The sequence below is a fragment of the Muntiacus reevesi genome, chromosome 4 (genome assembly GCF_963930625.1).
Source record: "Muntiacus reevesi chromosome 4, mMunRee1.1, whole genome shotgun sequence".
Classification (NCBI taxonomy): domain Eukaryota; kingdom Metazoa; phylum Chordata; class Mammalia; order Artiodactyla; family Cervidae; genus Muntiacus; species Muntiacus reevesi.
In genome coordinates, this window is record NC_089252.1 from 70,538,443 (window position 1) to 70,551,081 (window position 12,639).

General features: G+C 37.8%; 1 protein-coding gene across 5 annotated transcripts in view; it reads left to right on the top strand.

Moving 5' to 3' along the window:
* Positions 1–12,639, top strand: part of GOLGA4 (golgin A4) — a 116,385-nt gene that overhangs the window by 38,757 nt on the left and 64,989 nt on the right. For all 5 annotated transcript variants that reach the window (XR_010662942.1, XM_065932988.1, XM_065932990.1 and 2 more), the window contains 3 exons: positions 2,006–2,320; positions 3,005–3,052; positions 4,296–4,352. Coding sequence is in view for 4 of the 5 variants with exons in the window: in XM_065932988.1 (XP_065789060.1) it covers positions 2,006–2,320; positions 3,005–3,052; positions 4,296–4,352 (420 nt within the window). In the remaining variant the exon portion in view is untranslated. The remainder of the gene's footprint in view (positions 1–2,005; positions 2,321–3,004; positions 3,053–4,295; positions 4,353–12,639) is intronic.

The following is a 12,639-nucleotide window of genomic DNA, read 5'->3' on the forward strand; positions in this document are numbered from 1 at the left end:
AGTTACCTAGCTTGAGAGCTTCTGCACATACATGTCTTTGACATTGTTCATTAGTCCTGGCTCACCTAAAATAACAGCTATTTCTAGTGGTAGTCAGACTTCTCACTTGTTCGTCCTGAGGCAGTTTACAAGGAGACTGTCTGTAGGAGCTGAAGAGCACTTTTTGCGTGGGTCAGAGGTGGCTGGTGATGGAGTAGGCGTAAAGTGGTCTTCGGGGTTTTGAGCATGAGGGTCCCTCCTCTCCCTTAAGATGTTCTCCACCCTGTCCCAGAACAGAGGTAAAACTTGCACATTATGAAAGAATAAATTGCAAAGTACACAAAAATAGAAAAATGAAAGTAAAAATCACCTAAAATCTTACCATTCAGACCCACTCATTGTTAACTTTTTGTGTTGGTCCTTTAACGACCTGGTTCTCAAGGTGTTTGTATACACATACATACAGATTCAAAACTATATGTAGCTACTTTATACATATAAAGCTATGTATATATACATAGAAATCTTTATATGTATATAAAGGTGTTTGTATACACATACATACAGATTCAAAACTATATGTAGCTACTTTATACATATAAAGCTATGTATATATACATAGAAATCTTTATATGTATATAAAGGTGTTTGTATACACATACATACAGATTCAAAACTATATGTAGCTACTTTATACATATAAAGCTATGTATATATACATATAAATCTTTATATGTATATAAAACTTTATACATATAAATCTATAAAAGCTACTTTTTACTTAAAATGACCGCACAGTATATGTGTTATTTTATAACCTGAGTTTTCCCATTTAATAATATGTCTTGAACCTCCTTACATACATTGTAGTTGATATATCCTCTAGTGGTGAATATTTGGGTTGTTTTCAGTTTTTACTGTTACTAATCTCCTGTAATAAATCTCTGTGTTTATGAAGAGGGTGAGCCCCTGTTAACTCACACCTTGCCAACTACTATTATTAAATCTCTAAAATCTATAAAGTATTCCTGGTCTGTTTTTTTTTAATTGAATATTAAAGAGAATCTTTCTGTTTTCTTGTAATCTTTGCCTGCACATGACCTCAGTCTCCTCTGAGCATTTTGTTCCTAGCATCTTTGAGATCTTGCAGTGACCCTGTTGCCCTAATGAGAATGAGTTTCTAGGAAACACCTTAAGTACTGACTGCTGTCATGTGAACAAAGTAATGCTGCTTTGAATAATGCAAGTTATTGAAGTAGAGTACTTTCCATGGCTGTTTTACAAAATAATGCATTATCATTAACATTAATATGCTAATTAAGGGAATAGCTCTTGCTGATCACTGTTTCTAACGTGAGGCTTACTGATCCACGCAGAGGGACTTGAGCTCAGACTCTCACTGCCCTTCATGGTTTTGTAACGCTTACGTTTATTCCCCGTAGACAGTGGTAAGTAGAGCAGAGCCGAACGTCACCAGTCAGCTCTGCCTTGTGTTCTGTTACTGAGCAAGATGCGCTCACTCTGCGTTACCTACCCTCTGTCTGAGAAGAGTGATAAGGACTCTGCGCCTCCAGGCAGACTCCAGATTCAGCCACACACTTCACACCTCACAGTACATATCCCCATTTGAGGTCTTGGGTGTACACTGTGGTATTGTTGGCCCCTGCCTCCAAGGGTCTTAGTTTAGTGGATGAATCTCACAGCACACAGGTGAGGTCTGCTGGGAAAGCATGGCTTCCTTCTTTTTTACAGATGGGCAAACCGAAGGGAAGTTACTTAGTGAAGGTTATTCCACTGCTCAGTGACAGACCTGGGACCTACACCCCAGTCCTCTGACTCAAGGTCCAGAGCCTTTTCAGAAATAACCGGGTGTCTCTTGTTTTTCAGCCAATAGTGTATTGTGTAAAATGTCAGGAATGAAGTTAAATGTGCTAGAGCTTTTAACAGATTCTGGCTGGTGATTAGGGTATAACAGAAGTCTCAGTGTGTGTTTTAACCCGCATGTCCTGTTGCGTTTTGGTTGCAGTCGAGTGACACGCAGTCTTTTGCACAGAAGCTCCAGCTCCGCGTGCCGTCCGTGGAGTCTCTGTTTCGGAGTCCAGTGAAGGAATCTCTAGTCCGATCTTCCTCTAAAGAGTCTTTGGTACGCACGTCTTCTAGAGAATCCCTGAATCGGTTCGACCTGGACTCTTCTGCTGCCTTCTTTGATCCACCCTCTGATATGGAGAGTGAGACTGAAGACTCACTTGGGAATTTAGACAGTCTCAGCAAAGAGCAGTTGATCCAGTGGTTGCGGAGGACGGAACGAAGATTGAATGGCTACAAAGGAAAATGTTGTGAGGTAGGGGCATGACTTTTTCTTGCTAGTATGAAAATTTCCTCCTCATGTTCTCTAACTCATGTGACGGCCTAGTCTTTACGCCTGTCGTTGGCTGAACTGTCGATTCCCTAGCTCCACTGGATCCTGGTGGTAAGTAGTGGGTGGCAGTATCTAGTTAACGGCCTTCACTGGTGCTGAGCCCCTTTGGCCAGGACTCTTAGTAAAATTTTGGAGCAAATTGTTGCCTGTAGCCTTACGATTCTCACATTGCTCTTTCTCCACCCTCCCTCTGCTTCTCATTCAGTTAGTGTGAGGTGGGGCCCAAGGACTTCTATTTCTATTAATAGCAGGCTCCAGGTGATGCTTTTGTTTATGAGACTGATCTGTGACCACAGTTTGAGTAGTCTTTAGGCAATGGGCTCTAATCCCATTTTAGGAATTAGGTATTAGAGGTATGTGTCTAGGTGAAATAAAATGTAATTTAGTATTTTTATAGTCAAGTTACATTTTATTTTTTAGAAATATATTACCTATATTATTTAGTTTCAACTCCATATGCATCTGATTAACTTGAATTGTCTATTAAAGGGTTCCTTTGACTTATTTTTTGACTTTCATAATGAGATATTTTAGCAGAATTTAGAACAATTAACTGCATTTATATAGGAATGACTGATGTTATTAGTGACTTTTTCTTTATTTTAGCTTGTTACAGCTTATCAGACTCTTCATAGAGAGAAGAAAAAGCTACAAGTAAGTGATTTGTTGACTATTTATATTGATTCATATGTAATTTTAAAATTAGGATCTTGTAATAAGATAGTTCTGATCCTGGCTTTTAATAATTCTTTATATGACCAAAGTATTTAACCTGTTTTACTATTAGGGATTTTGATGAAGAGAATGAGAGAAATCGCAAATGTTTTTGCCTCTGGTAGGGATGGGCTTCCTCGAGTAGGTAGTATATAAGAAGTCTGGATTTAAGCCATGCTTGCTTCTCTCAAGCCTGTTTCCTGGTGGGTCAGTCTGTAGGCTGCATCTTTGTTTTAATGGTAGATAAACATACAACTTTCTAAATACCTGAAGACATCTGTTTCTTATCCTTATATCAGGGTCCAAAAATAAGCATCCTCTCTTCTGTTTCCTGAGGTTGCTGCTTATAAAGCCCTTGGTTAAGTGTGTGGAGAGTAGGAGTGATTATAGTCCTGCTAACTTACTTCTGCCCTTCTCTCTCATCCTGTTCATGGCCAGAAATTTCCCAACAGGCATCCCAGGTGATAATTCACATGTCAGAGCTAAGGGGAAATATCACTCCAGTTCAGATGGTGCTGTTATTTATAAAATCAGATAGTGTTCATTCTTACTATAGAAGTTATTTAAAACAGTTTAATGTCTTGTCCCATTTAAAGACATTGATTGTGTAACCAAAAAGTTATTTGTAAAGTGAGTTTTGGTAAACTTTATTTCCCCATGTATATTATTTTAAAATATTTAATCTGCCATTAATAATAGTCTGCTTTGAGTACAACATTAAATTATCTGACTTTGGTTTGGAATATAATCAGTTGAGAATAGTAACACCAGTTATTTGTTGCTGATTTCACTATTCTAATTGTCTATAACAAGTGTAAAAATTAGATTATTGCACATAAAGTATTTAGTTTGATAATTTCTTAAACATGTGGCCTATAGAAGGGGGGGGATAATTCTGATTTAATCCAGTGTATTATTAATATTCCATAAGCTCATTCTCAAAAGGTCATCTTATTCCTAAATTCTGTGAATACCTTACTTGTGTTTCTTTGAATTGTCTGTTTTTTTGTTTCTAAATGTACATAAGTCTACCACTAAGTGGCAGGAGAGAGTTGTGATTGCATAGTTGCAGAAGTAAAGGGTGTTGGAAAAACTCAGTGATTTGTGATCTTTTAAACTTGCTTTTCATTACTATGTCATGTGGTTGTTTGAACCAGCTTTTTTTTTTTCTTTTAAATTAAAGGGTATATTAAGTCAGAGTCAGGATAAAGCACTTCGGAGGATTGGAGAGTTAAGAGAGGTAAGTGGAGAATAGTACTTTGAGAATAGTAACTAAATTTCTCGTATTTATCAGGACTGTTTTATGTATTGGGATAGTTTCATATGTACGCCATTATAATGAAAACTAGCCAGATGAGCCTACAAGACCAGGGGTCAGTTCTTTTAGTTTTTATTTATGTGGCTTCCCTAAGATACATCTTGGTGAAATTACAGGTAGATCTTTTTTTATTGTACTTTACTGTGCTTCAGAGATCCTGCATTTTTACAGATTGTTATCTGTATCATCAGATGTGTTATCCTGTGTTATCAGATGATGGTTGGTATCTTTTAGCAATAAAATATTTTTTGAATTAAGATATGTGCTTTTTTAATGCTATTGCGCACTAAGTAGACTGTAGTGTAAACACAACTTTTACATGCGCTGGGAAACCAGAAGTATTGCTTTATTTCAATACTTATTTTATTGTGTTTGTCTGAAATGAATCCTTTATATCTCCAAGATGTTCCTGTAATGACATGAGAGGGGCTTATTTAACAACAGAGTATAATTTGCCTACATAGTCAGTGACAACGTTCTGAGGCTAGCCTGTCTCTTAGGTAGTTCAGGCTTCTTTTTGTTTTTTCCTAACCAGCAACCTTTTTACCTTTTTGGTGAAGTAAAACAAAAATTATGTTTCTTGTAATTTGGGGGGGAAGGTGTAATTTTTACAGTAAACTATCAGAATCCAGGCAAATATTTATCATTTGGAGTCATGCTTTGCTAATTTCTGTTTCTGTCCTACCTTAAGAAGTTTGGAAAATATTGGCTTAAATTGGTTAGAGAACAGCATTTTAAGTCTCTGCTATGTCATTTATCATAAGCATTTACCATCTTTTAATCATAAGCTCTAATAGATGCAGAAAATCATGACAAAAATACAGCTTCCATGTATGTAGAGACCCCTGTGTAGCCATCACCATGATCAAGAAGGAGAACGTTGCTGGCCATCCAAAAGCTCCTCTGGGCTTCCCAGCCCATTCATAGCGCCTTCTCTTTCTCCAAAAGTAACTGCTATTCTAACTTAAATGTATTTCCTTGTATTTCTTTTAAGATTTTATCACCTAAGTGTATACCTCAAGATGCTATAGTCTTGCCTATGTAAAAATTTTTTTGATGTATCTTTTAAGTCGCTCTAAATTTACTTGTCTTCTTCATCCGTTTCTTTTCCTTACATTTCATCTGTGGAAGAACCTGATGATAAATGAGAAGATCCAAAATTGCTCATTTGCCTTAATCCCAACATTATAAACCTCACAGACTTGAAGTAACAGATTATGAACCCCTTATTGCCAAATTCAGACTTAAATTGAAGAAAGTAGGGAAAACCACTAGACCATTCAGGTATGACCTAAATCAGATCCCTTACAGTTATATGGTGGAAGTGACAAATAGATTCATGGGTTTAGATCTGATAGACAGAATGCCTGAAGAACTACAGATGGAGGTTCGTGGCATTGTACAAGAGGCAGTGATCAGGACCATCCCCAAGAAAAAGAAATGCAAAAAGGCAAAATGGTTGTCTGAGGAGACCTTACAAATAGCTGAGAAGAGAAGAGAAGCGAAAAGCAAAGGAGAAAAGGAAAGATATACCCATTTGAATGCAGAGTTCCAAAGAATAGCAAGGAGAGATAAGAAAGCCTTCCTCAGTTATCAGTGCAAAGAAATAGAGGAAAGCAATAGAATGGGAAAGACTAGCGATCTCTTCAAGAAAATTAGAGATATCAAGGGAACCTTTCATGCAACGATGATCACAATAAAGGACAGAAATGATATGGACCTAACAGAAGCAGAAGATATTAAGAAGAGGTGGCAAGAATACACAGAAGAACTATACAAAAAAGATCTTCATGCCCCAGATAACCATGATGGTGTGATCACTCACTGAGAGCTAGACATCCTGGAATGCAAAGTCAAGAGGTCCTTAGGAAGTATTACTACGAACAAAAGCTAGTGGAGGTGATGGGATTCCAGTTGAGCTATTTCAAATCCTAAAAGATGATGCACTGAAAGTGCTGCACTCAATATGCCAGCAAATCTGGAAAACTCAGCAGTGGCCACAGGACTGGAAAAGTTCAGTTTTCATTCCAATCCCAAAGAAAGGCAATGCCAAAGAATGTGCAAACTACTGCACAGTTGCACTCATCTCACACGGTAGCAAAGTAATGCTCAAAATTCTCCAAGCCAGGGTTCAACAACAGTATGTGAACCATGAAATTCCAGATGTTCAAGCTGGATTTAGAAATGCCAGAAGAACCAGAGATCAAATTGCCAACATCCACTGGATCATCGAAAAAGCAAGGAAATTCCAGAAAAACATCTACTTTTGCTTTATTGACTATGCCTAAGCCTTTGACTGTGTGCATCAAAACAAACTGGAAAATTCTTCAAGAGATGGGAATGCCAGATTACCTGACTTGCCTCCTGAGAAATTTGCATGTAGGTCAAGAAGCAACAGTTAGAACTGGACCTGGAGCAACAGACAGGTTCCAAATAGGAAAAGGAGTATGTCAAGGCTGTATATTGTCACCCAGCTTATTTAATTTATATGCAGAGTACATCATGTGAAATGCTGGCCTGGATGAGTCATAAGCTGGAATCAAGATTGCCAGGAGGAATATCACTAACTTCAGATACACAGATGACACCACCCTTATGGCAGAAAGCAAAGAAGAACTGAAGAGCCTCTTGATGAAAGTGAAAGAGGAAGGTGAAAAAGTTGGCTTAAAACTCAACATTCAGAAAACTAAGATCATGGCATCTGCTGGAAACAGTGACAGACTTTATATTTTTGGGCTCCAAAATCACTGTGGATGGTGACTGCAGCCATGAAATTATAAGACGCTTGCTCCTTGGAAGAAAACTTATGACCAACCTAGACAGCATATTCAAAAGCAGAGACATTACTTTGCCAACAAGGGTCCATTAGTCAAAGCTATGGGGTTTTTCCAGTAGTCATGTATGGATGTGAGGGTTGGACTGTGAAGAAAGCTGAGTGCCGAAGAATTGATGTTTTTGAACTGTGGTGTTGGAGAAGACTCTTGAGAATCCCTTAGACTGCAAGGAGATCCAACCAGTCAATCCTAAAGGAAATCAGTCCTGAATATTCATTGGAAGGACTGATGTTGAAGCTGATGGGTAGAGCTGATTCATTTGAAAAGACCCTGATACTGGGAAAGATTGAAGACGGGAGGAGAAGGGGACAACAGAGGATGAGACGGTTGGATGGCATCACCAACTCAATGGACATGAGTTTGAGTAAACTCTGGGAGTTGGTGATTGACAGGGAGGCCTGGCATCCATTGCTGCAGTCCATGGGGTTGCAAAGAGTTGGACATGACTGAGTGACTGAACTGAATACTATCGTCATCAATTATGATTACTGAAATTAGTTAAATGCATTTTTATATGCTATTGCAATCCTTCCACCATTTAAAATATCATTTTCCATATCTATGCTGTTAGATCATAAACCATTACATATACATTCTTTTTTTTAACTCTTGCGGTGTATTTGTTCTACAAGTATAGTTAGCGTTCACCAGAAGGAAAAGATGCCTGGCTGTTGTACTTGCACCTCCTCCAGCCTCTCCACTGCATGGCCTCTGACCCCTACGCATGGTTTTGTGAATATTAACACTTCTGTTTCATGTCTTAGAGGTCAAACTAGAAATGTGGAGTCTTGGGCTGAGTAGAAGTTCAGGCTTTGTTTCTTCTCAGTCCCTTTCTGTTGTTACTAGAAAGAGGGTACATTTAGAATTTGTTGAGGGACAAATAATATGGCACTTTTACCCAAAAGGTTTTTCTAAGTTAAAGGTATTTGATACATTCCACTCATCAGAATACCTGGGAAAATAATCAGAAAGATCTTATAAAACTTATGCATAACAATGTTAATTCCAGGATTTGCCCGAATTTGCAAATAGTCCAAATGGCCAACAATAGGACAATTGTTGAATTGGTTGTTATGTTTAGTAATGGTACAGAGCCATTTATTATTGTGCTAAAAATTTCAAATAGTGTAGCTTTACATTGAAGATAAGTTTCCTAGATACCAAATATATCAGGGTGGATAAAACAAAGTCTTTGACCAAATGAAGCTCATTTTCTGGTGGGTAAGACACGGACACACATACGTATATGCATACATATATAACACACTGTTAGGTAGTAAACAGTTCTATTAGGGGAAATAAAGCAGCATGAAGGATTGAAGGTTGAGTGAGGCCTTTAGAGGGTGGTCACACACTGGTTACTTTCTGAAGAATTCGTTATAGGGAGATAAGAATGGAAGTGAGAGCCAGTCAACAGATCTTACAGCTGTAGTTGGTAGTAGGAGTGATGGTAGGGATAGAAGTGGTGGGAAATGGTCAGGCTTGCTGTTACTTTGAGGGTTTGCTGGTGATTGGAAATGGGGGAAAAGAGAGGAGTCACGATTGACCCCAACACTTTTGGCTTGGGTGACAGTGAATTGTGGCATCATTTGTTGAGTTAGTGGATAGTGGAGAGGAGATTTTTTGGGAGAGAAATCAGGCTTCAGAGTCTGGAAGTAGTGTCACATGGAAGAAGGATTAGGGTTGTTCCTAGTGACCCTAAGGATCTAATCCGAAGAACTTCCTGAAAGTGGAAAGTAACCCCTGGTGCTGGGTCCAGTTCCGGAGCTCGTGGGACCCTGTTACAGTGGTGGTGGACAACTGGCTAGCAACCCTGTAGCCTGTAGTCAGGATGTAAGTAGACAGTTCCTTTATAACTATGGTCTCTATTATTTGTGAAGCTTTTATTGGTAGAATAAGGTAGCAAGAGGAAGGAGGAGGGGACATGATTAAAAATTGTTTCCATTGTATGCAAAGACTTCTTAAGATGAGGAGATGAAAACATTCAGAACCTGAAAAGTGTTATAGCAGTATAAATCACAGAAGTTAATGTGGGTTGGTAGGGATGCCATGTAACCGGGTCTAGTATGGTAGAAAGTAGAAAATTATTTCGAAGAAATGAAATTTAAAGAAAGTAAAGGACTGCATTGCTATTAAGGAGACGCACAGCTGTTCCACATTAAAGAATTGTCCTATGCCGGTTCATGGGGGACAGTGCTTTCCAGACTTTGGGGTTTCATGGACTGAGAAATTACCTTTCATTTCCTTCCAGAAATGGGGGACAAGAGACTTGTCATAGGGCTACTTTTGTTTTTTTCAAGTGAGGACATTGAGAATAAGGATCTAGGTTCTTTTATTGTCATTATTTCATGAAAGAAATTTTTTTTAAAATAAAAAACAATGAGGAAGGACATAGTCTCAGGATAAGGTACAGTTGTTTAGATGAAAGATCTTTAGATCCAAGAAAAATATGTCTTGATCTTTTTTTTCTTTTTTCTTTTTTTTATTATTATACTTTTTTTTCATTTATTTTTATTAGTTGGAGGCTAATTACTTTACATTATTGTAGTAGGTTTTGTCATACATTGACATGAATCAGCCATGGATTTACATGTATTCCCCATCCCGATCCCCCCTCCCACCTCCCTCTCTACCCGATCCCTCTGGGTCTTCCCAGTGCACCAGGCCTGAGCGCTTGTCTCATGCATCCAACCTGGGCTGGTGATCTGTTTCACTATAGATAATATATATGTTTCAATGTTGTTCTCTCGAAACATCCCACCCTCACCTTCTCCCACAGAGTCCAAAATTCTGTTCTGTATATCCGTGTCTCTTTTTCTGTTTTGCATATAGGGTTATCATTACCATCTTTCCAAATCCCATATATATGTGTTAGTATGCTGTAATGTTCTTTATCTTTCTGGCTCACTTCACTCTGTATAATGGGCTCCAGTTTCATCCTTCTCATTAGAACTGATTCAAATGAATTCTTTTTAATGGCTGAGTAATATTCCATGGTGTATATGTACCACAGCTCCTTTATCCATTCATCTGCTGATGGGCATCTACGTTACTTCCATGTCCTGGCTATTATAAACAGTGCTGCGATGAACATTAGGGTGCATGTGTCTCTTTCAGATCTGGTTTCCGCGGTTTGTATGCCCAGAAGTGGTATTGCTGGGTCATATGGCAGTTCTATTTCCAGTTGTTTAAGAAATCTCACACTGTTCTCCATAGCGGTTGTACTAGTTTGCATTCCTACCAACAGTGAAAGAGGGTTCCCTTTTCTCCACACCCTCTCCAGCATTTATTGCTTGTAGACATTGGGATAGCAGCCATCCTGACTGGCATGTAATGGTACCTCATTATGATTTTGATTTGCATTTCTCTGATAATGAGTGATGTTGAACATCTTTTCATGTGTTTGTTAGCCATCTGTATGTCTTCTTTGGAGAAATGTCTGTTTAGTTCTTTGGCCCATTTTTTGATTGGGTCATTTATTTTTCTGGAATTGAGCTGCAGGAGTTGCTTGTATATTTTTGAGATTAATCCTTTGTCTGTTGTTTCATTTACTATTATTTTCCCCCAATCTGAGGGCTGTCTTTTCACCTTACTTATAGTTTCCTTTGTTGTGCAAAAGTTTTTAAGTTTCATTAGGTCCCATTTGTTTATTTTTGCTTTTATTTCCAATATTCTGGGAGGTGGGTCATAAAGGATCCTGCTTTGATTTATGTTGGAGGGTGTTTTGCCTATGTTCTCCTCTAGGAGTTTTATAGTTTCTGGTCTTACATTTAGATCTTTAATCCATTTTGAGTTTATCTTTGTGTATGGTGTTAGAAAGTGTTCTAGTTTCATTCTTTTACAAGTGGTTGACCAGTTTTCCCAGCACCACTTGTTAAAGAGGTTGTCTTTTTTCCATTGTATATCCTTGCCTCCTTTGTCGAAGATAAGTTGTCCATAGGTTCGTGGATTTATCTCTGGGCTTTCTATTCTGTTCCATTGATCTATATTTCTGTCTTTGTGCCAGTACAATACTGTCTTGATGACTGTGGCTTTGTAGTAGAGTCTGAAGTCAGGCAGGTTGATTCCTCCAGTTCCATTCTTCTTTCTCAAGATTACTTTGGCTATTCGAGGTTTTTTGTATTTCCATACAAATTGTGAAATTATTTGTTCTAGTTCTGTGAAAAATACCATTGGTAGCTTAATAGGGATTGCATTGAATCTATAGATTGCTTTGGGGTAGTATAGCCATTTTGACAATATTGATTCTTCCAGTCTATGAACACAGTCTATTTCTCCATCTGTTTGTGTCCTCTTTGATTTCTTTCATCAGTGCTTTATAGTTTTCCATGTATAAATCTTTTGTTTCTTTAGGTAGATATACTCCTAAGTATTTTATTCTTTTTGTTGCAATGGTGAATTGTATTGTTTCCTTAATTTCTCTTTCTGTTTTCTCATTGTTAGTGTATAGGAATGCAAGGGATTTCTGTGTGTTAATTTTATATCCTGCAACTTTACTATATTCGTTGATTAGCTCTAGTAATTTTCTGGTAGAGTCTTTAGGGTTTTCTATGTAGAGAATCATGTCGTCTGCAAACAGTGAGAGTTTCACTTCTTCTTTTCCTATCTGAATTCCTTTTACTTCTTTATCTGCTCTGATTGCTGTGGTCAAAACTTCCAAAACTATGTTGAATAGTAGTGTGAGAGTGGGCACCCTTGTCTTGTTCCTGATTTTAGGGGAAATGCTTTCAATTTTTCACCATTGAGGATAATGTTTGCTGTGGGTTTGTCATATATAGCTTTTATTATGTTGAGGTATGTTCCTTCTATTCCTGCTTTCTGGAGAGTTTTAATCATAAATGGGTGTTGAATTTTGTCAAAGGCTTTCTCTGCATCTATTGAGATAATCATATGGTTTTTATCTTTCAATTTGTTAATGTGGTGTATTACATTGATTGATTTGCGGATATTAAAGAATCCTTGCATTCCTGGGATAAAGCCCACTTGGTCATGGTGTATGATTTTTTTAATATGTTGTTGGATTCTGTTTGCTAGGATTTTGTTAAGGATTTTTGCATCTACGTTCATCAGTGATATTGGCCTGTAGTTTTCTTTTTTTGTGGCATCTTTGTCTGGTTTTGGAATTAGGGTGATGGTGGCCTCATAGAATGAGTTTGGAAGTTTACCTTCATCTGCAATTTTCTGGAAGAGTTTGAGTAAGATAGGAGTTAGCTCTTTAAATTTTTGGTAGAATTCAGCTGTGAAGCCATCTGGTCCTGGGCTTTTGTTTGCTGGAAGATTTCTGATTACAGTTTTGATTTCCTTGCTTGTGATGGGTCTGTTAAGATCTTCTGTTTCTTCCTGGTTCAGTTTTGGAAAGTTATACTTTTCTAAGA